General features: G+C 35.8%; 1 protein-coding gene across 1 annotated transcript in view; it reads left to right on the top strand.

The window, feature by feature from the left end:
• The window catches only part of LOC134231657 (neurogenic locus notch homolog protein 1-like), a 47461-nt gene extending 24828 nt beyond the window's left edge, over window positions 1-22633 (top strand). Inside the window, exons 7-31 of the mRNA XM_062713641.1 lie at window positions 3886-4008; window positions 6448-6684; window positions 7320-7475; window positions 8043-8231; window positions 10203-10316; window positions 11453-11566; window positions 12122-12364; window positions 13633-13746; window positions 13914-14255; window positions 14423-14653; window positions 14766-15150; window positions 15357-15564; window positions 15713-15866; window positions 16016-16567; window positions 17075-17392; window positions 17572-17723; window positions 17847-18412; window positions 18551-18702; window positions 18796-19054; window positions 19138-19234; window positions 19328-19697; window positions 19877-20028; window positions 20137-20284; window positions 20380-20477; window positions 20582-22633. Coding sequence (XP_062569625.1) covers window positions 3886-4008; window positions 6448-6684; window positions 7320-7475; window positions 8043-8231; window positions 10203-10316; window positions 11453-11566; window positions 12122-12364; window positions 13633-13746; window positions 13914-14255; window positions 14423-14653; window positions 14766-15150; window positions 15357-15564; window positions 15713-15866; window positions 16016-16567; window positions 17075-17392; window positions 17572-17723; window positions 17847-18412; window positions 18551-18702; window positions 18796-19054; window positions 19138-19234; window positions 19328-19697; window positions 19877-20028; window positions 20137-20284; window positions 20380-20477; window positions 20582-21745 — 6638 coding nt within the window. The 3' untranslated portion in view covers window positions 21746-22633. The remainder of the gene's footprint in view (window positions 1-3885; window positions 4009-6447; window positions 6685-7319; window positions 7476-8042; window positions 8232-10202; window positions 10317-11452; window positions 11567-12121; window positions 12365-13632; window positions 13747-13913; window positions 14256-14422; window positions 14654-14765; window positions 15151-15356; window positions 15565-15712; window positions 15867-16015; window positions 16568-17074; window positions 17393-17571; window positions 17724-17846; window positions 18413-18550; window positions 18703-18795; window positions 19055-19137; window positions 19235-19327; window positions 19698-19876; window positions 20029-20136; window positions 20285-20379; window positions 20478-20581) is intronic.
• The last annotated feature ends 2282 nt before the right edge of the window (window positions 22634-24915 follow it).

Below are 24915 nucleotides of genomic sequence, written 5' to 3'. Positions count from 1 at the left end.
GAACAAAGGGAAAATGACCATGCTTTATCATTAGGTATTGACTTAACGGCCCCCTGACACATGTAAATTGTGTTTTATGAATGTTTTTGTTTATCGTAGTTGTTGTTTAAGTGCTCTGTTTTATTTGGTCCTTATCAGAAATATTTGGGTAAAAGGTTAGAACAAAAGCAGTTCTTTTGAAAGAAGTTTTAATCAACAAGGGTCATCTCTTGTGAACTGGTTATCTCGCTGTGGTGATCTGGCATGAAAACCGATAACGAAAGTAATCAAAAGCTCTACCTCACCGAATTTGCACCAAAGGTATGCCCCACCTATACATAGTTTTGTAGACACATAATATCCAGTATCTTTAAACACAATGACCAAAGTCTTATTGTACAACTGTCAGGCAACGTTTTTCAAGAACAATTTTCTTCCCCTTGAAAAAGCATTGAAAACGTAAAGGACTTGATAATTAGTTACAGTGAGTCCTCCTTCAACGTATGGATGAGAATGGATTGCCTGTAGAGTGCCGGGCGGCCACAATGGTCATGTGCTATGTGTCAACACTGCTGGGATGATCTTCTGGGTACAGTTAGATAAGGCATGGGGTGCCTTTATTTTGGAGTTTCCACTATCAGAGAAAAGTGTTAAGTCACAACAATAGGGTGTATTGATGACTTCGGAAACTTCAGGGGAGCAAACTAAAAGGGTGTTGCCTGCAAACGATGAAAAATTTCATCAGCTGGCCGAGCAAGGTTTTCTGAAGAGCCCTTTTGGCACTTGGAGTCGAGTGACATAAGTCATGCAAATGAATTAACCAGACTCTCTTAGTATACCAATACAGAAGATGTTATTTTACATCAGTATACCAATATATCAGAAATAAATTGACATATAAAATAGATTGCTACTACCAGGGAAGACATGAACCTGTCAGATTTATGGCCTGCAAGTGTGACATATACATGCTTTATGGGGCTTAATGCTTCCATCTGGGTCCATGCAATGGTCAGTGCATGCAGTCAGCAGTTCTCACTTACCTGTAGATAAATGCTCATTTCTTTTTAATTTTATTTAATTCTTATTTATTATTAAGAATTTAAAGAGAACCTTTTGGTAAGGAACTTGAGAAGCAAACTGAATTTTTGGGGGGAATACATAATGCTTCCTAAACCGAGCATCAAATTAAAATCTAGATAAAGGGCCGTGTGAAAGTTTATGAAAAAGTACAGCTGTTTGATTTTTGCAAGTTTTTTTTTTTCAGTTTACATTAAATGACAGGTGTTTATGAATTAACTAAAGGTGCAAGTGGATTACAAGTGTTGATGTATGATTGTGACTTATTTATATAAATATTGTCAACCAGTTGGCAGTTTTTTTGACAATTCAGTTTTTGTTTTTTTTTTAATTTGTTCATCCAGTTTTAGGGTGCTTGGTTATCTACATGCACATGTGAATTTGAGGATATATCTATATAGGTGCACTTCAGATTTAATAGGTTTAACAGGTTTTTGATTAAAAAAAGCAACAGTATTGTCCATCTTTTGAAGAGCTTCATTATTTTCTGCTTGAAAAGTGTAGGGTTTGTTTAAATTTGGCAATATAGGGATTCTAAGGGAAGTTGTCCAATAAACTCAATTACCCAATAAGTATCATTGACCTATAAAATAATTCAATTTTTTGTTGAGGTTGCATAACCCTACTGAGAAATTTTTTCTCAGGGTGAAATCAAAAAATGAAGGTACTTGATGGAAATCTTACACAATGATTTTCTAATGATTAACATTCTCCTTTGATTGTTGATTACCATTAAATCCTCTGGTGTACAATTTTCTCAGAGGAAATAATAAAGTTTCTGTTCTTACTTAGTGATTAAAATCAGTAGAGCCCAGATTATCTCATCTCAGAAAGGAGATGAATGTCACCGTCACTTAAAACAAATCACGAAAAAGATCGGCGCTCAAAGAACGATTAACAAACAATGATTCAAATGTGCGGGCGATTAAGTCACTGAAAAAGGCTCATGTAAAATTGTACATGAAATTCATAACTTGAAAAGGAAAAGCCTGTACATTTCTTATTGTCTAGACTAAATCTGTAGCATTATTGTAGGGTTTTCGGCAACGTTTAGTAATACCTTAATGCTGAGCCGTGAACAGTTCTACTGGGGATATGGCCAGCTTAATCGTCTTAGGGAACTACTTAAATATACCAGAGTTTAAAGATCAACCTTTGATTTCTCAGCTTGCATCCACAAAAACTTTTTATGAACATATGTTTAGGTTTGCAGTAAAAATAGAACTTAATTCCTGTTTAGGGATCTTTACTGTTGTTGCCAAGTATTCAAGGACAGCGTAGAATTCATTCCTGAATTTAAATTAAAAATCCAAAGTTTGTATCAAAATTGGCTTATAAAGCTTCTTTTGAAGAATGGATTGTTGTAGGGCATATGTCTCCTTCATAATTTTACATACTTTGTATATTACATGAATTTGAAGCTGGGTTATGTAAAAGATGTTAATTTCCATCTAGAAGTCCAAAGAATTTAGGTTAAAGTAGAGAAAGGATTTATTGTGGGATAACAAGGTTTGATTAATGAATTTACACTCCTCCCAAATGACTCTGGTATCTTTGGGTCTCAGATAAAACAAACATGGGCGATGACTGTGGAATTAGAGGTGGAAAAAGTTATATGTCTGTCTTAGGAAAGAGATTCTGGATTTCCTAGTCCAGATAGTTGTGGTTTTTCTTATATTGACAAAACAAGCAATTATCTTTATTTGTTAGAGAACAAAATCTCAAAATGCTTTAAACATGACTTTCACAAAGGAGGACTTTCATTTTCATTGTGGCATTTTAGACACCGAAAACCTTTCTTCCGCCGATGTTTTTATTTGCCAATAAAATGGAGAGAAATACCCAGTATTTGTTCAAATTTGGGACAAACTGAGTGTAATTGATCCATTATGTATAATGACGGAAATAAAATTCAATTTGAACATTTGAAATGTGTGAAAACGAGGTGTTTGGCAAACAGTTTCTCCTTTTCCCTGGGAACCCACAGTTTAGAAATCAATTGTGCCCTGCCTAGTTTTGTAAGGCTAAATGGCAGCATTCTATAAAGCCCTGGGTTTGAAACAACGAGCTGTTTAGGAGGAGAATACGATAAACTGTTTTGAGGGACTGCGCATAGTCCTGCTCAGTATTCCATTCCCATAGTTAGGAAAAAAGGTTAAATGGTATCTCAATTTTGATAATGAGTTGCACTAATTTGATTTTTTAAATTGATTAAAGCTACGAAAAATACTGCAAATTGCTGGTATTGGAAGTTAATGAGGTTTTTTTGACAAAACAGTGGTTCCATTGAGAGGGTTAAGTTTACAAAACAACCTTGTTGTAAGGTTAGCACTACAGTGGTGAGGGGCACCTGTTCTCCACATACACAAAGATCCTGAATTGATATTTATATCATATAACACAACAACAGAAATGGTTCAACATGCCCTCATGGCTTTCTATGAAAAGTATGAGTCTGTTTATGAAAAATCTTGCAACAGTATTACATGTACTACAAAAAAAGCTACCTTTATAGTTGAGTTTTATATAATCACAAAATACTGAAAAATCACATATTTTTGAGCAGTCAAATTTTCGTGGTTTGAGTAAAAACTCTTGGTTCGTGCATGGGGATTTGAATTCAAGGATGAAGAATTGTTGAGTAGTTATATATGTAACATTTTACATTTCGTGGTGAACATGAATTCATGAATCTTCATACCTCGAAAATTAACCCCCAAAGAACTTTTGTGATTTCACATTAATGACTTAATTCTTAATTAGTTAATTTATAAATATGTGTTTAAAAAAACTGAGTTTCTAAGTATTTTTTTTTGATGATTTCAGGATTTCAAGGCATGCACTGCGAGACCAATGTTGATGATTGTGTGCATAGTCGTTGTGCCAATGGTTCAACTTGCGTGGACCAAATCAACTCGTACACTTGCAAATGTCCCCCAACACTGACAGGTAAGGCAAGAGCTCATCTACCCTTCAACGAAAAACGCTTAACAGACACAAAATCCCTAGCTAAAAAAAAAATTATTAAATCATTGCTAAATACTCATACATTACTTGAATGCCTGTAGGAGAACCAGGGAAAATCTTAGAGGAAGGTAAAAACAATTCCATTTTTGATGAGTTACAGTTTCATATCTTTTGAGTTAATTTAGTGGTCATCATGTTATATTTTTGTGATTTACAGACATATAAAATCTAGATTTAACACTTTGGTGTGTAACTAAATGTAAATTGAGGAAGTGTCTGTGGCATCAACAGGTAGACACCTTGGCATACGAAACAGGCCTCAACCCTTTGAAGCCCAAGCCACAATTTGTCTTCATCTGTTTTACTGACATTTATGATTGCAGAACTGACATAGTCCACAAATGGACAAAGTAGGCCTCGACTGGCCATCTCTTCCCTCATTTCAAGAATACATTATTTATCATTGTAAATATGATCACAATGGAAGCTTACATGACATAGATCATAGATTCTTTGGCTATAAAGCCTTAATAAAATACTTTATCTCTTATGGTTCAATGGTCACTGAGAGATGGTAGATTATGGCCTTCTCTAAATTAGATTCAGAATTTCAGATTTTATAGAATATCTTGAATAACATAGAGAGTGGAGAGCATTATAATGCTGTTTTAAGCTATTGATTGAGGTAACTTTTCTGAATATGCAGTTAAGGAGAATTTTTTTTTATGTCTGAGCATCAATGAATGCTGAAGTGTGTGACTTCTGATGAAAACATCTCCCCACAAAGGGGCAGGTGCTCTCTTCAGGTGAAAAAAAAATACTGTTCTAGTGTGAGAAGATTCAAAATAGGTCATTGTAACAAAAAAGATCCCCCAGGTATAGAAAAGATAAAAATTGGTAGTCAACAAGGTTTCAATTATGGAGTGTATGGGATATTTATGAAAATCATATTGACATTAGAAACTATTGTAGATGTTAAATAATCAGACAATCGTACAACAGGCAAATGTTCTGCATAGAAATTATTTTCAACCTGTCAAAAAAAGTCCTAACCATTTGTGCAAATTACTAAACATCTTATTTGCATTGAGTTGGTTCTTTGTTTGGTCATTTTTGTGAATTCTCCCACAGCCCTTACAATACAGCGCTGACAATGACGGGGTCATTTAGGTTCCTATCTGTCCAATATGACTTGTCAAACACTCCGAGTGCCATTTCCTCCAAATTGAGGCTTGTTGATTTGGGGGTCATGTGACCGCAATGGACTATGGTCTATGGGTCTGCTTTTCTTGTTCACTGTGTGGGAGATAGAATGAAACATCTTGTATGACATAAATATTGGATTAATTACAGAAAGTCCCATGTAATTATGATCATATAATGACAGGCATAAACTTACATGTTTATGATTGACTCTAAGTAATGACTATATATATATGCCTATAGTTTTCTACCTGTGTTATTGTATGACCGTTTTAAGTAGGATGTTGACCAATTCATTTAAAAATATGTTAATTTTGTTGTCTTTTTCATCTCAGTTGATTAAGAAATTGAATTGTTTATGAGAAACATTTATTTTTTTCTCTATTATTTTTGCTAGTTATATTTTAATTTAAGTCCTTTGAGTTTAACAAAATTGTGCAAAGAGTTGACATAGAATTGGTAAATAAGAATCTCAAAATTAGTCTGCTCATTCAAGATGAGTAAAAAAAAAAAAAGAATGGGGCTAGATCTATATAGAAATAATGTTATTAAAGGAAAAAAGGAAGTGTAGTATCTGATCCAATTTAGATTTCCGCTTAATTTTACCAGTTCCACATTATGACCTGCTTTGTCTGCAGTCATTATGAATATATGTCCTTATTTAAATTTTCCTTAACAGAAAATGATGTTTCCTCTAAAGATTGGACCATCAAGTATAAAACTATTAATTGATACAATGCCCGACTAAATATCTATGGTGCTAGCTGTCTGGAGACAAGCTGTTCCATAATTTAACCTTATGATTTACAAAAATGTATTAGAGTTTATATTGGTACATATTTTATAAAAAATATTGAAAATTTCCCAGTCAGAATTGCAATTCCAGATTTTTAAAGGAAATACAGTAACACTTTGTTATATTGAAATCATTGGGACCAACAAAAATGTATTCAAGATACTAAAGTTAAAATAAGTAAAGAAAAAAAATGACACTGCACTAGCACTTGTAGAACATTTTCCATGGTTTTCAAAATATCATTGTTCAAGCTATAATATCTCAATTGTAAATGAATTCAATTACCGGTATATGTCCATAGTTTACCAAAAATATTCTTGTACCTGTTTGCTTGATTAAGAAAAAAATGATAATTTTATAATTGCAATATGCTAGTAGCTATAAATGGAGAATTTTTCTACATTCTACCATTTTGTTTTTAGGACAATTTTGTGAGAAGGATGTTGACGAATGTCGCCTATACCCCAATATTTGTAAGAACGGTGCCACCTGTTTGAACCACCCTGTCGGTAATTACACGTGTATCTGCGTCAACGGTTGGACTGGTCGCGACTGTAGCATCAATATAGACGACTGTAAGGATAATCCCTGCTATAACGGTGGTACCTGTCACGATAAAGTCGGGTACTACCTCTGCCAATGTCCTTACGGAAAAACAGGTACCAGGAAATTGGCTCATGAATTAATTATTTATTTAATTAATTATAATAACTTATTTTTAATACAAAGTAGATGAAAATTTCTTACTTAATAATTTTTTGTTATTCAAAATATGTTTGTAAAACTGATTTTACAAATTTTTGTGTGGGTTTAATTTTCGTTGTTTTATGGGTATGAGGAGACCAATGAATTCATGTCCACCACGAAATGTAAAATGTTACCATACATAACTATTCAACATTTCTTCATCCACATATTTAAATCCCCACGAACCATGAGTTTTTACTCAAACCATGAAAATTTGACCCCACGAAAATATGTGATATTTTACAGTAATATTGATAAAATACATTATTGAAGTATCTTTTGTAAAAGCTTATGTTTATGTTCTGTGATTTTTAAGAAATTTATATACATTTAAAGATTGTTTTCTTTCTTTGATTATTTTCATATCTTTCTTGTATTCTTCTAATATATTCTCAAAAATGCATGAAATTCTCCTTCTCTGAAAAAAAATTTAAGCATCTATCGTACTATGCATTTTATTGCAAGATCTCGACCTAAAAAAATTATTCTTGCTCATTTTGCATGACATTGCATGAAACTGACCCTTTGCTTCAATTCTTCAACTCAGGCCTGCGATGTCATTTGGAGGACGCATGCACAAGTAGCCCGTGTCATGAGGGGGCTAGTTGTGAGACCTCCCCTATTAATGGAGACCCTATCTGTTCCTGTAAAAAAGGCTGGACAGGGAATGACTGCTCAGTGGATGTTAACGAATGCCATGAAAGTGAGTACCTCTCCCATCTCTATACATTCTGTACACTCAAGGAATGGACATAGCGTTCTTCTATAAAACATTCGCCCTCCCCTTTATATCTAAGCTTCATTGTTCATAGCTTGGTCTCTCATTAATCATTATCTCACAGACCAAGTTATGAAAGTTTTAAAAAAGTGTTTCAAAACATCTGTCCAGAAAATGAGATTCCCGAGGATATCGGTGATCCCGTATTGGTTACAAATCGTGACATGGATTGTAAGTGTCTCCCAGGGTGGAATGGTACAGATTGTCAGTCTGACATTGACGAGTGTAGAACAGGTAGGGAAAACAGAGAATCTGATGTTTAATTTTATCAAGTTTCTGTCCACTTCAACAAACTTTTACATTGTTCTAATTAATTACGCTTCCAGGTCTGATCAGAGAAAAAAAATCATTCTTTAAAATGGACACATTTTTTATGTAGGGTGTATCAGCATAGGAAGTGTCATGATACTTATATACCTACATTTGACCTTGATATGTGACCTCTTAATACCTGACCCGAGTCAAATTAATAAATTTTTTTTTTGTTTTTAGGCTCTGTGTCCCCATGCGAACATGGAGGAACCTGTGTTAACATGCCCGGAACATTTAAGTGTGACTGTATCCTGGGATTTACCGGACCAAGATGTGAAAGCAACATCAATGAATGTCAGTCCAATCCGTGCCAGAATGAGGGCACCTGTCTGGATCTGACGGGAATGTTCCAGTGTATCTGTATGCCAGGCGAGTACCACTAGGGATTACCTTAATGCTTGTTAATGATGGAAACTTCATGTACTTCTATAAGTTAAAATTTTTGATTTTGAAATTGAATGATTTCCTACAGGAACTTTATGTTTAAGGATAGCTTTAGTGATGATTGGCCATCTAGCAAATGACCCAAGAGGGCTTTCAAAATTCTGTTTTAAACTTGAAAGCAAAATTCAGTTTTTAAACTTGATAGTAAAGAGGTTTTCGGTCTTGCATTTCCATAAATGTAGATGCAGAATAAGGGTTTTCTCATGACACCGTTTTCCCCTTGTCTGGTATATTTCTTTGTGTTATATCTCTGCCATGTGTAATAAGAGACATCTCTTTTTGTTGGGGTGTAGATTTAAAAAATGTCAATGTTTCTCAATGTTTAGCTTACTATTTCAGATATCAACTTTATTTTTAATTAAAATACACCAAGCAATTAGATCAGGATATTTAGGTGAGCAGATTAAACAAAATTTTTATGAGTTGCAGAAGTGTGGGAAAATTATTTTTAAAAGCGTGTAAGATTTCTCCTCAAAGGGGTTTTTTGTATTGAAAGCAAGGATTACAAAATAGGGAAACATATTTCTAAATATCTATTCTTGTGGAGAGGGAGAAGTTTTTGAAAAAAAGATATTGTTTCAAATGTGGACTCTTGTCTGATCTGATGCAAAGTCAGGCATTTTGGCCTCAGACGATTTTCCTACAATGCAGAGCTTACTAATCTCAGTCAATCAGCACTTTTGGAGTAATAGACTGTACAAATTAGAACAAAGCCCGATAGGAATCAGGAAATCTTATAACCAAAGCTCCCCTCACAGCCGAGGAAAAAAGATCACCCTGATACCCAACCTTTATACAAAGAGGAGAAAAAAAAAACTATTGAATACACCGCATAGTGGCATTGTGAGGGGTGCTGAATTTCAGAGCACAGCCCATCAAGTCAAGAGATTGGAATAGGGGGGAAAAAAGAAAAGGGTGAAACTTAAGACTTCAAGGTTAAATTGTTTTCTCATTAAGCATAAACTTTGAAAAAGATACAAAGTTTGTGTAGCGAAACTTTTATCTGGGGAAGTGGGTCTTATAGGCACATCATAAATGATAGCATTAATTCTCCCCGAGATATGCACTAAAATAAAAAAAAAAAGAAGACGGATTAAAGATATTTCTGTTGGATGAAAGAAAACAGAAATTGTAGCAGTGTCTGAACCCAAGGACACAATTCTTTGTGACAGAACCATATGTTTCATGTATGTGTCTGGCAGATTTTTTTAAGTTTCAGGAGCAACTGTTTTAATAAGAGAAATCCCTTAATTATCCCCATGAGTTGGGTTTGTGTAGGGTTTGAGAGTTCCCACGATCTGGGGTCATTAAAATGTTTTTTCTATGTTGCAAGTCTAGATAACATCTGTAATTATGTTACATACTCCAGTATATTAACCTGCAGTGAAGAAATCTAAAAGTGTTCAGCAAGCCTGGCAGTGTTTTACTCTGTATTATTATCTAGTTCCTCTCGATTTCATTCTTTTACAAAGTTTGATTTATTAAGGTTATTTTCGATTTGAAATATTAAATAAAAGGATCAAAGATAAGAGTATTAAGGAAAGAATATGCTCCCAGCATGGCGATAAATGTCAAAATCCTTTGACTAAGGAGACGTGAAACACAGTTTTAGAATATTTTTTGGGGGAAAAATGGATTAAATGTTTAGTTTGTAGTTCATCAGATTAAAATATTTTAAATTGATTTTCGATTGTATTAAATTTGTTGAAAAAAGTTTAAATTGGGAAATTTAATTTTCCAAAAAAAAGTAGGAAAGAAAGAACCCAAAATTATATCAGGCCTGTTCCTTCTAATATTTTTTTCACGTGGAGTTCATTAACAGGTTTGTCTGCTGTATTAAGGCAGATCCCGCATTAATTAATTAATTAAGGATTGGCTGTTTTTTTTTTTTTACAGGGTACACAGGAACTGTCTGTGAAGAAGATATAGATGAATGCAAGGGTAATCCGTGCCAAAACGGAGGAGTGTGTGAAGATCTGAAAAATAAATTCAAGTGCACCTGTCCCGCAGGTATAAACAATTCCGCAACCCTACCACCCCCCAATCCATTACATCACATTAGTACAACTAGTAGAACGAGACGGGCAATCCGCTGTTGTACTCCTTTGAGTGGAAGTACCGTGCGATAGTTTGTAATCGTGTTAAGTATTCCTAGTACTTGTAGCAAGCACCTCGAGTCAAGAGGGCGTCCTTTCTTGTGACATTAACAGGTTCATGTACGTGCAACTGAAGTCGGAAAGTGAAATATTTTGGAGTATGATAGAATTCTCATGAATATAGAAGTTATTTTCATTTAAAAATTAAGGATAGCCATCAGAAAAAACTTGAATAAATTATATTTAAACATAATAGCTAAATGTTTTATGAAAGCATAATTAGTCTGCTTTTGTGTTTAAATTTAACATGGATTCATTAATGTAAATAATTCTTATGGATTGCTATATTTGTATCAATGAATCGAAAAGAACACATAACTGGGAAATCTTCTTTGAAATAAGGATAAAAAGAGAATAAAACAAGATAATCAGCAATCTAATTCTATATTATTATTTTAAGAGATTTAGGCTAAAAATTGTAGTAGTTATAAATGTTCCCTCCTTTTCCTCTGGAATCTGAGTTTTGTGATAAAAATAACAGTGTTGGTGTCAGGTGAGGAGGAGATTAGGATCTGTGTGTTTGTTTTTGCCATGGGACACTTTTTACCATTATTAATGGATGAGAAATCTTGATTAGGGGGTATAACCAATACTCGATGAGATAATTTAGTGATCATTGACAACTGATTTAATCACGCAAATTGTAAAGAATGTGAAGACTGCTCAAGACGAGAGCACATGTTGGCCATGATTGTTCACTGAGGCATGGATTTGCACTGAGAAAAGTGTGAGAATTTAAAGCTTTCAATACAAATTTGCCTCGTGTACAATTAAACGATTGACTGTTCAAATTGCAGTAGAAAAACAGAATCATAATGGTAGAAAGAAAATGCTTCAAATGCAGAGTTATTAAGTTCTAGCATAGTTTCCTTTCATAAAAGTAATTTATGACCAAACTTGCCTTTGAAAAAATTATTGATCCCCAAAATTGAGGGAATTTAATGAGTCATAATGTGAAAAATGGTATAGTTTTGACTTGTAATTTTCTAGGGTTTGAGGGACCAACGTGCAACGTGAACATCGATGAATGTGCAAGCAATCCGTGCCAGAATGGGGCGACCTGTGTGGATGATATTAATAGTTACACTTGTTCCTGTGCAAATGGTAAGAGCAAAAAAATCCGCAAAAACAATTTTTTTAATGCAAACACAAAAAATCTACACCACCTTCTCTGCCTCTCATAAATAGGCCACCAATGAATATTGATGGGATTCTATATAATAGGATGCACACTGCTCAACACTTTTACAACATCATTAAGGCAGAATATAAAATATCACACATTATGGCATGCTTTTTATCCTGTGTTAGAAAGTAGATCTTATACTGTCTAATACACCAAAATCAACCTGATTCTCAAAAACAGCTGTATGCTGTCTGTTTCTATAGCACCTGGTAAGATGCAATTGTACTGTTTATTAACATTCTGTAGATGTTTTCTGATGCTTAAAACATACCTGTTGAGAGAAGTGGAGCTATCATAAAAGTTGTTTTGCAGAAGAGAAAGCTGACACATGCTCTTCAATACAACCAAGATATTTTAGTAATCGCAAAACAAAACTGAATAACCTCGTTTATTTTAAGAACACAGTATACGTTTTGCCAGTACAATGTTTTTGTTATTATTAGTCAACCAAATTTTTCTGTTTCTGTTTGTAGGGTATACTGGGGACCGTTGCCAGACCAATATCAATGACTGTTTGGGGGTTATCTGCTCCAATGGGGGCACCTGTCGGGATCTGCTGGGGCGATATGAATGTCAGTGTCCCCCGGGGTACACAGGGACTCACTGTGAGACCGACATTGACGAGTGCGAGTCCCAACCCTGTAAATATGGTGGAACCTGTCACACTTTTCCCAATGGAAATGGATATGAATGTCGCTGTCCTAGAGGAACTTCTGGTAAGAGTTGTCCCCTTGATTAAGGCGGAGTTTAGTACACAATGGTTGGTCAAGGAAGAGACCTTAATGACTTCTGATTGGCTATGGCATTGTCATATGAAGGACACATTGAATGGAAATTCACATTAATTTTGAAAGTTAAAAAAAAGTTAGATCATTACTTTTGTTTAAATTTTTTGGGTCCATTTTGTGTGAGAGAGTAGCGGTCAGCATGCCGAAAGTTAGAATAAGATTATCAATCTTTCTACATGGCTTGCTTGCTTCAAGGAATAATTCACCTGGCATAATCAGAGGTGAATCAAAGGAAAACACCTCTATTTATTTGGCATCATATGTAATGCTAATTCTCTCCAACACCCTGAATTAAGTTCACTCAGGTAGATCGCCCAGGTAATAATAAAGGCACTCAGGTGAGGCTGTAAAAACACATTAATACTGAGTCATAGACAAGATCCTGGGAGTTTTGCCGAAGACATTGTCTACATACAATGGAGGTCAATTGTCGCGGGCAGATTTATATCACATCTCCTCTGCATCTTTCACCTGCCCCCTGTTTTTGGGAAGATTGAATTTTGATGTGTCTAGAATTGGTTTCTCATTATTGATGATTATCACATTTTTGTTAGAAATAGAAAATAAATGTAACAATTAAACTTTGCAGTATTTTTGATTGATATTGAAAGTACATAAAAAAAATTCTTTGAATATCTTACTCTTTCACAAGCACTTGTTTTTGTGTTCAAGTAACATCCTCAGCATGTATATGTAGAGCGGACCTTTTCTGTCTCCTGCCTTTGTAATGCCATGTATTCTATTACAAAAAAATTCAAGTGCCCTATATAAAAGTAAGCAGTGTTAGGATCAGATGGTCTACAAAGCTAAGTGATAGACAACCCAGACTGTGTCTAGAGCTTGTCTTTTGTCTGTAAACCAGTATTGGTGTAGAAGGTGTGTCATAAGATGTTCAACTTCACAGGATGCATAATAATTTGTACAGCTTTCTCACGATCATTTCGTGACATTTTGCTCAGAAAAAAATTCCACATTCAACTTGAGGTAAATTATGTAGTTGCAAAAAAAAGTTTAGGGAATGAAATTATTTTTACCTGGCATATATTTATTTTTTGATTCTTACATTTATTTGAAAAGTTATTTTAAATTGAAAGGTTAGCAATTTTCTTCTTGAGTTGTACATTAAATATAACCCATGGAATTTAGAATGAAAACCCACCTCAAAAACTTTTGTACATGTATAATTCATATTCCAGGTATGAATTGTGAAGTGAATTTTGATGACTGCCAGAACAACCCCTGCATCAATGGAGCAACATGTGAAGATGGCTTGAACAACTATGTGTGTAAATGTAAACCAGGTTACACAGGTATACACCAGGCACAAATTCTACTCTGCAATATACATTTATTTATTAATAAAGATAAAACCTCAAATTTTTAGATAGTTGTTTAGCTTTTGAAGTAAACTTCTAATGTTGGTTTTGATATGAATGTTGATTTGATATTTATTAATTTGATATTTATTAATTTGCAGGAGAGCAGTGCCAGACTAACATTGATGATTGTAACCCCAACCCTTGTCATAACGGAGGCACCTGTCGGGATCTGGAGAACGGTTTCCACTGCGACTGTCCGTACGGTTACCATGACGATACCTGCATGTCCAATGTGGATGAATGTTCCAGCAACCCATGTCTTAATGGTGGCATCTGTAAGGATGGTGTTAACAAATTCACATGTAGCTGTCCGCTGGGATACGAGGGAACCCGATGCGAGACCAGGACCAATGAGTGTGCCTCCAATCCCTGTCAACATCAGGGGGTGTGTCACGATCTGGAGGGGGGCTACAGGTGTGACTGTGCTGCAGGATTTACAGGTAAGATCATCTTAATCAGAAAATCTAATTGTGGTGACCTTCCATTAGTCTGTGTGTTTTATTTAAGGAGGAAAAAATTCTGTATGATGCTCATGCAAGCAGAATATATGAAGATAGTGCTCAAGCAGAATATGTGAAAATTTAAGTTTTCCAATGTTTATTTTCAGGTGTGAATTGTCAGATCAATATAGACAATTGTGCTACAAATCCTTGTGTCCATGGTTCTTGCACTGATCTGGCCAATGACTATAAGTGTCACTGTGAGACCCAGTGGACAGGCAAGAACTGTGACACCAAGCTGGACCCCTGCTCACCCAATCCCTGTCACAACCTGGCTACGTGCTCCGCCTCCGCTGATTTTACTGATTTCTCCTGCTACTGCCCACAAGGACTCACAGGTAAGACATTGGAAGACAACAGTTTAATAATATATATATAGCTCTTTATTTGTATGGTTGTGAGTACATGTATCATGACTGAATTCATAAATTTTCTACTTTCTATTTCTAGGTCGCTATTGTAATGAAGATTATGATGAGTGTCTGACCACAAAGAAATGTTATTCTGGTGGAACCTGCATCAACACTTATGGTTCATTTAAATGTATGTGTCCAAAGGGATACACAGGCCTTTATTGCGAATCCAATATCGATGATTGTGTCTCCTCTCCATGTCAGAATGGAGGTACATGTTACGATCGAATTGCCAACTACACGTGTCTGTGTCCTCCAGGATTTAGCGGGTATCACTGCCAGAATGATATCAATGAATGTGCGTCTAGTCCCTGTGAGCATGGTGCTGTGTGTAATGACTACGTTAACTCCTACACATGTACATGTAAACCTGGATACAGTGGCACAAACTGTCATATCAATGATAATGACTGTACGGACAGGTTAGTGGTGGGCAAAGGGAGGCAATCCAAAGAAACAATGGTTAAACAACTTTTTGTAAAAAAAGTGTTGAAAGGCAAAGTATTTTATGATAATTGATATAACATGCTTCTGTTTTAATTTTTAGTGGAATGATTTATTGGTTAAATTGGTTTAGAATGCTATCCTTTTCATATAAACATATCTACATTTTCATATTAATTTTCAGTTCCTGTTTGAATGGAGGAACCTGTCATGATCTGGTCAACAACTTTCGGTGTGAATGTGCTGCAGGATTCCAGGGAACCAACTGTCAGACTAGGATCACCCCTTGTGATTCAAACCCCTGTCTGGAAGGGGGCACCTGCATCAATAACAAGAGCCTGACCTCATTCCATTGTGTGTGCCCATATGGATTTACTGGATCTAGATGCGAGGTAAGAACATAAAATATCTGAAGACCTACTTTATTAAGAATATCAGATATGTGCAGAAAAGATAAGTGTTTCTTCGTTTGTCATTGAAAGTTTACTTTAGGTATATTACTTTTTTTGATGATGTGATTTCTTCTGGTTATTTCCGTAGAGTTTCCTTGATTGGTGCAGTGAGGGTCCTTGTATGAATGGGGGCACCTGCTTCCAGACCGCCAATACCTATAGATGTAGCTGTCCAGCGGGCTGGACGGGACAGATCTGTGATGTACAGACCATTACCTGCGAAGTGGCTGCCAAGACAAAGGGTATATAAGATGTTTCTGACTTTCATGTTAAAAACTTTAGAGAAAAGCATAAGATAAATAAGGTATAACTGAGATGTTTAAGGGGTATTTTAAAAAACAAAACTTTTTTAGAAAAGATTTTAAAAAAAAGTTATTACATTGTATTTTAGGTGTTCAAGTATCAGATCTCTGTAAGAATGGTGGGACCTGTCATAATGTTGGCAACACACACAACTGTTCATGTCGTAACGGCTATCAAGGAAGCTACTGCGAGACTGAAATCGACGAATGTCAGTCAGCCCCATGCATGAATGGAGCAACCTGTGTTGACAAAGTAGGAGATTACACTTGTTTGTGTAAGGCAGGATTCCAGGGAAAGAACTGTGAACAGAACATTAATGACTGTATAAACAATCCATGTACAAACGGTGGGAAGTGTCACGATCTGGACAATAACTTCACTTGTTCCTGTTTACCTGGAACTAAAGGTCTTCTCTGTGAGTTGGATGAAATAGACTGTTTCCAGGGAGCGTGTTTCCACGAGGGCACCTGTATAGAGAAGATCAACGGATACGAGTGTAACTGCAGACCTGGTTATGTGGGGGCGCGGTGTGAGGGAGATATTAACGAGTGTCTGTCTAATCCCTGTGATGCCGTGGGCACACACAGCTGTATACAGAAGGTCAATGACTACCAGTGTGAATGTAATGCTGGATATAGAGGTGAGTGGGAAAAAATGTACTCAGCATACCGTAAATCAGGAAATTTTTACGTCGATTTTATTTTGCGAATTCGTGTCAAAATGGTGTTGATTAATTTGTACGTTTCAAAATTTTGCGAATTACCACTGCTTTGTTTACATTTTCTTATTGGTAATTTATTTTTAAGAAAAATATTTTTACGAATGCAATGCACTCGCAAATTTGCTAAAAATTTATATACAGCGAAAATTTCTAGATTTACGGTACAATTTTTTAACGGCATCTTAGAAAACTGCCTAATTTTCTAGCCCCAAATTGAAGAGAAATGGTGATTCCATGTAATTTTGACTCAGTGAAAAAAAAAAGTACAGTAGCATGCTCTTGAAATGATATGGTACATTAGATTATTTTATATCTTTTGCAATTTTTTACAGCAATTCTGTATAGAAATGTCATGTAAAAAATTCCCTAGAAAATATATCTTATAGTTGACAAAGTAGTAAATCGTGAATCCTATGCTTCTGTTAGGTCGAAACTGCAGTGAGAAAATCAACTTCTGTGAAAACCAGCCGTGTCAAAATGGGGGCAAGTGTACGAGTGGGGAGACCAAAGCTATCTGTTCCTGTCCAGAACCTTACAGTGGGGAGCTGTGTGAGACAGAAATAACGGCCTGTAGCAGTGGTCCCTGTCTAAATGACGGGGTTTGTCAACCAATGGGAACCGACCAGTTCCTGTGTATCTGTCCACCAGGTGTGGGCGGGACAACATGTAACCAGGATATCCTCAATGAATGCAACAAGACTTATAACCCCTGTAGACATGGAGGAGTCTGTCTGGATAGGATGGGTGAGTGTGTTTTTTTGAGTAAATTAATGTAAATTCTAATAGATATATTGTGTATGCTTGTGCTGCAGGGGCAGTTTAGGTAATAAAATTCATCAATTAAGAAGAGAGCTAGGTGAAAATGAAATGCGTGTGTTAGAATTATGAAGGTGCTATAATGGAAGTTTTGTTTTTCAATACAGGAAAATACGAATGCCAGTGCCCCAGGAATTATGTCGGTGTACATTGTGAGAGATTTGACTCGAGCTCGGTGGAGCCTGGAACCACCCCTAGAATTATCGATGTCTGCGAGCTTAATGGGTGTCCATCCAAAGCTGGGAATGGCATTTGTGAGGTAAAGTGCTAGATTGTAATTAATCTTAATTTATTATTTATTTCTTTAAAACAATATGGTACATGTAATTATGCTTATAGTTTGTTTAATTTTATTGATATGATGTATAATTTTATCTTGTAGGAGGAATGCAATAGCCCTCAGTGTCAGTATGACGGTGGGGACTGTGCCCTGGGGGTGGCACACATCTACCAGAACTGCTTCAACCCCAGCTACTGTGCCAATAAATACAACAACAGTGAGTGTGACCAGCAGTGTAACAACCAGAACTGTTTGTTTGATGGAGGCGACTGTCGTGAACATCGAGACTGCAATCCCTTCGGCAGATACTACTGTGACCAGTTATATAACAACGGACTCTGCGATGAAACCTGTAATGTCAAGGAATGTAACTGGGACGGGTCTGACTGTAAGGAGAAAGCTACCGTGCGATCCCCTGTCCAGGGTACTATGGTCGTCTACGTCAGAGTCTCCCCAGCAGAGTTTCTGAGAAAGAGAGCCTTGTTCCTCAGACAGCTGGGATTGTTGCTCAATGTTCTGGTAGAAATTAAGCGGGATGCTAACAATAGTTTTATGGTCTACCCTTGGGAGCCAACAGTTCAGGCACGAACCAAACGATTTGCAGATGCTGCATTTGAGGGATTGGTACATAGATTTAGGAGATTTGTTCCATCCACTGAAACTAATGGGTAAGCTTACATTATGGTGTTTGTGCCATTGATCTTATTTATGTAATAGAATTTTAATAAAATACTATTTTGTTTTTGGATTTTGGAAAATAAAATTTGTTCAGAAAAAGGTTTGAATATTTTATTTTATTTCAACAGTACTAAGATCTACCTGACATTGGATGCCAGTAGCTGTGTGTCTGTTAATGTTGATCAGGGCTGTGTCACTAACCTGGATACAGCTACCCAGGTGTTTGCAGTGGCGGTGAAAAATGGATATGACACAGGAGTGAAAGTGGAAAGAATTGAAAGTAAGTCTTCAAAACATAAAATACCACGATAAAATAGTAGTATGAAAAAATATCATGAAACTGATCATAATAAAATTACTATATTTTTTACAGTGAAGAAATGCACTGGGGCAGATTGTGAAGATGTCATTGAACCGACACAGCCTACCAATATGATGTACATTTATGTGGCAGTCTCTGTGGCCGCTGTACTGATCATGGTGGTGGTGGTGATCTTTGTGCTTTCCCGCAGAAAAACGGCTCACGGAAATACATGGTTCCCAGAGGGATTCTTTATGAGCAACTCTGGACCCAAGTCCACTGGGCCACCGCGCACCTCCAAACGAAGAGTACCAGACGGAGAGGAAATGAAGTACGTGCAGCTTCATTTAAATGATTATAATTGATAATAAACTTTGGGTAGTTCCTGTATTTATATTTGTTGTAATTTCATAGGAACGTAAAGGGGTCAGGATGTGATGACATGAACACCCAAGCTTCCCCACCCTGGTCAGATGATGATTCCTGTCAGCCAAAGGCAAAGCAAGCCAAGGTACAACCCTAAGTAATATAGCAGAGGGCTATCTACTTAATATATATGTCATTGATTTGAAACCATGTATAAACATCTGATTTTCTTTTTAAGATGGAGACGCAGAGTAAACAGTTGGAGCACATTCTCTCCCCACCCGCCTCGGACATGGACAACAGACAATGGACGTCACGACATCTCAATGCTGCTAATATTCCCAACGACCAGATGGCCCTGACCCCTCCCTATGACAGTGATCACACACATATAAATGATGTGGACGTGAGAGGTCCCGATGGGTTTACTCCTCTTATGTTGGCCTCATTTCGTGGCAATGGTCTGGATACAGGGTGTGACAATGAGTCCAGTGGCTCTGGTTCTGGTGAGAGCAGCAATAGTGGAGATTCTGATGATAAGTCAGTGGAAGTTATACAAGCTCTGCTGGTACAAGGGGCCGAGATCAACGCACAGACAGATAGGACAGGTAAGAATTGCCTTCTCTTAATTTTTCATATAAATTTAGATTAAAAAAATAAAATACTCCAGGTTATTGCCCTTTTCATGAATTTGTTTCACTCTTATTTGCAAGCAAAACTTATGTTTTACATTTCAACTCGATATTTTATGATGATCAGAAGTGAAGTATAATTTCCTGTTTTGTAGGTGAGACTTCCCTTCACCTGGCAGCTAGGTATGCCAGAGCTGATGCAGCCAAGGTTTTACTAGATGCCGGGGCCGACTGTAATGCTGAGGATAACTCTGGACGCACTCCACTACACGCTGCCATTGCAGCTGATGCTCTTGGGGTCTTTCAAGTGAGACATTTTTTAATTTCTGACCAGTTTGAAAGGAAATATTCATGTAAGTTGTGTGTTTTCAATTTTTTTCAAAAAAAAATTATTGAATGCTGAAATTTTTTTCAGATCCTTCTGAGAAATCGGTCTACTAATTTGAATGCCAAAACCCAAGATGGAACAACACCGATTATCTTAGCTGTCAGAATGGCAGTGGAAGGAATGGTGGAGGAGTTGATCAAGTCGGACGCTGATATCAACATGACAGATGAATATGGTAAGATTGTCAACACCAAGTTGTGGCATTTGTATTTGATGATATGGCCTCTATTAAGACTGAACAAGAGTGCTAATTCTCAATTTCATTTACAGGGAAAACAGCCCTCCATTGGGCAGCAGCAGTGAATAATTCTAGGGCAGCACAAACCCTGTTACAGAATGGAGCTAACAGGGATGCACAGGACACAAAGGCAAGTTCTAAACATGTGACGTTTCTAATTCAGTGTTCAGTTTCATAACTTTTTTTGGAATGACAAAATCTCAAAGTAATTATAATTCTTTCTTTATTTGACAGGATGAAACTCCATTATTCTTGGCAGCCAGAGAAGGCAGTTTTGAAACAGCCAAAATATTACTGGATCACTATGCCAACCGTGACATCACTGATCACATGGATCGGTTGCCTAGAGACATTGCTCAGGAGAGGCAGCACCGTGATATTCTGAGACTATTAGATGAATACAGGATGAGTCCTAGTGGTATGACTTTGTCTAATGGCATGCCAGCATCACCAGGACACTTACACATGATGCAGAAAAATTCAAAACAAAAACGGAGAAAGAACAATTCAAACACTCCCATTTCTCCAAATGGACTACCCAATGGGATGCACCCTAAGAAAACAAAAACCAAGAAAAAATCTCCCAAACATGGAAGTTCTCCAAGTGGTGAAGGATCAGCATCCTCAATGGAGACAGTGTCCCCAGGGAATTCTATTGAGTCCCCACTGAGATATGATCAGACTCCTACTTCATATGACATGTATGCTCAGGCACATACCATGCCTCAGCAACCCTTGTTTCATATAGACAATGTGACAATGTCTCATAGTATGACAGATGATCAGGCCATACTACAATATGAATACAACAATAGTCCAGGCATGGAGCACATGCAACCACAATGGACCCAGCCCCACCATAACCCACCACCCACCTACTCCACCTCCATCACCCCACCATCTCAACCCATCAACAGTCCCATCGGACATGGAAAAATGTCTCCAGTAAAACCCACCAAGAACTCGCTACCCACCTCCCCCACCCACATCCAGGCCATGCACCAGCGTGCTCGCCAGGAGCAGCGGGTGGTAGCTCACGGGAGTCCGCACAGTCGACAGAACGATCATTTTGTGTCATACAGCAGCTCGGACACTCATCTGCCTATCACCACCATGCCCAACATGTACACAAATGACTCTTACATGCATCAGTCACAAGCTATTGACTATCCACAGAAAATGTATATTGAAAAATACCCCACCCCTCAATCTCAGAGCAGTATGGACTCTCCCCAAGTGAGATCAGGGGTGGCCCTCCCTGAACATTATTTGACCCCCTCTCCGGATTCCCCGGGCCAGTGGTCCAGTTCATCACCCCACTCTGCTCATTCTGATTGGTCAGAGGGCATTTCAAGTCCCGACCAACCCATTCGCAGCAATAAACCTGTGTTTCTCTAGGACACTTTTTGTGCCAGTTCATTTAAAATTGGGCAGTATTGGACACTGTGGACTTTGCAAATACCTTTACATGCAATTTTATTGGTGCAGACAGTTTGTGATTATATTACGCATTTACATTTGGGTGGACAAAGTGTAAATATGTTTGGTTAGATTGGTGCACAGTTTATTTTCAGTTTTATGTAGTTTTTTGTGTACCAATTATTTTAACTTGCAGAATGTGTTTTGTATGTGCAAGGGGCCAAAGTTTGAGTTGCATGTATAAAAATTATATTGTTATTTCCATTATTTGTTTTTATTACCAGCAGGCAGGATGCCGTTTATGTTAGAAATTGTTTAAGCCTGCAATGTTTGCTCCAGAATTTAAGTGGTGTTGATAACTTTTCATTTGAATTTAGATATTTTATTTGAATGTAGTGCTGAAGTTGGCACTTTGAAGGAAAAAAATTTAAGATTAAGAAACTGCCAGTTCATTATTTTATATGTTCACTTTTTAGGACAATTGTCCTGTGCATGTTTGCAGTTGCTACAGAATTTTATACTGTTTACATTTTAGTACAATTTTTAATTTTTGGCTTGATATTACAGTTTTTGTATGACCCATCTTATTTCATAGTTTTAACCCAATTTGTGTAAGAATATAATTTGTTTAAAGCTTAGTTCGCGTCGCTGCGACAGCCCTGACCTGACCAATCAGCTTCCAGTACTCATTCCACTCGTTCATCGTGTAGATCACTTCATCCCATTTTTTTGTTATAAAAATGTACATAAGATATTTTTATAAATTTTATATTTCTCTGTTTTTATCATCTTTGTATGAAACTCAACATTTCTGGAAGCTAAGCTTCTTCATTACCATACCTAAAATAGATATTGTGAAATGTTTTTTGAAAAGAAAGACATCAAGATGGTATAAAATTTCATTTTAAAAAAACTTACATTTGACCAAAATATGATCTCAGCTTCTAAACCTCATCCCACTAATACACATTTAGTTTTCGTAACAAGAACAAATTCTACTTTTTTTTTTTTTTGTCTAAATAAATTTCCCTTTGTAAATTACCTCTATCTAAAAATTGCACATTAAAATGTAGTAACTGCTCTGTAGATGAAAATTGCAAAGTAACCTTTGTACTTGTGTGAAAGTTAAAATTTTGGCCCTTAAAACTGAACAAATGCACTATGTCACTTTGTACATGTACATATTTGTTAATGAACAAACGAAACTTGAAAAGTTTTGGGCTTTGTGAACAAATAATTACAGCAAACTCCTGTTGCATTTCCTTATTCTTTTTTACATACCCTAGAAATTTTACTTTCTTTTAATTTTTAAGAAATCCAGGTAGAATATATTTCTGTCTACAAAGATTTAATATAAATTGGGTCATCCTTTAAGGATAGGATACAAATTACATCTAGTCTGTTTGCATTTGCAGATAACATTTTTTTCACCTTTATATATGAAATTGTAAGAAATGTGAAAGGAGGGCAAATATTTTGTTATAGATTTTGTAGAACATAGCAATGAGCTTTTTTTTTTTTCAATCCTTTAATATTATCTGCAGAATAGTGTACATCTGCAAAGAATGGATTTGAACATATTATATTGTTTCATAAGGGTTAGGATTGCTTTTATTTAATGCTCTTTATTTTACCTATTTATTTGTTTTATTTAAGTGCTATATTGCCAGAAATGTGTAAACAGTGCCCAGATCATGATCAAATTTGGTTAAAGCAATACAAAGGACGAAGTGTTGTCTTTTTTTCTTAGATTTTTTTAATTGGTCATGTTTACATATTTCCCTTTTTTTGGTATACTTATTATTTAGTTCATCTTTAAATAATATCTAAAGCAAAAAAAACAGAAGGCCAGACAAAAAATTCTACAAATATGCATGTTCATTTATTATCATGTCACTTAATTTCATTTTCATCCAAGATGCAAATAAAATGTGTAAAATTTAAGATCGTGTTCATTGTTTATTAATTTTAGTGAATTTGGAGAGTAAACATTGTAATTAACATGCCAGTGAAATATGAAAAAGAGTATTCAAGCTGAAAGTACATTTCAACAGTACAAATCGGGAGAAGAACAAACATGGACCTGCAAAAACATCAGAGATAGGATCAGGTGCTATGGAGGAAAGAGCATCCCAAGCCAACCGGTCAAAATTAGTTACATGTACCAATCTCGGAATATACTAGTAAATAAGGATATTCAATGGTTTTAAGTTTTGAAAAGATGAAATCACAGGATTTTTTATAAAAAAAAATATTTTCATAAATGCAAATACATTGAATTTTCTGTTTATTACATTTTCCTTTGTTTTCCCTTGTTTGTATTTGTCTTTTCATAAAACAGTGTCATAGCCTGTGTCATCATAGTTAAGACGTCATATCTAAGCTATTGCAAGATTGAAAACATTGTAAACATGGATTTTAACAACATATTTTGATAAACTTTTGACAGTTTAAGTCTCAGTCAGAAACAGACCAGTGAGTAAATTTTACAACCTTCTTTGGGAAGAGAAGGAAAATGTAGGGATTTGTTGCTCTTATGCCTCACACTGTGACAGAATATCATTTTTGATATTCTTTCACACAGTGAGAAGATATCACTTATTCAATAAATATAATATATTTCACTGTTGAAAATCAAATAAATTTGTTATCTTCAAAACAGTTCAAAGTTTTTAAGCAAACATACTTCCTGTATCATAAATTGACCTCTAATGAAGTCCATTACTCACAAAATCTGTTGAAAAAGAAAGGTTGTTTAGACCAATTTTTTTTACCATTAACTGTTTTGTCCAATTTTTTTTTTTACCATAAACATTTCATGCAAATATAAACAAAACATGAGATGGCATCAGTACAACTGACTTTTTGCAAAACCCTCTCTAATTAAACTTCATATTCCATAAAATGTTGTCATTTGTATGAATGTATTTTAAATAGTATGATGATTACTAAAGAAACAATTTTTTAAAGTAATATCTTTTCTTCAATCAAATAAAAAAAAATGTGCTAAGGGTGATAACTCCTTCTAATATTTCTTCATCCATGGATTTCTCGAATCATTTAAGTTTCCCTGATATCTACATTAACCAGATAATTCCATAACAGTAATATTTTTGACAATTTTTATATAGAAGTAATAGTTTACAATC

This window comes from Saccostrea cucullata, unplaced genomic scaffold, assembly GCF_032062105.1.
Source record: "Saccostrea cucullata isolate Sc308-1 unplaced genomic scaffold, CSIRO_AGI_Scuc_v1 ctg89, whole genome shotgun sequence".
NCBI classification, from domain to species: domain Eukaryota; kingdom Metazoa; phylum Mollusca; class Bivalvia; order Ostreida; family Ostreidae; genus Saccostrea; species Saccostrea cuccullata.
The sequence above is the reverse complement of the archived record's forward strand: the minus strand, read 5'-3'. Positions and strand labels throughout refer to the sequence as shown.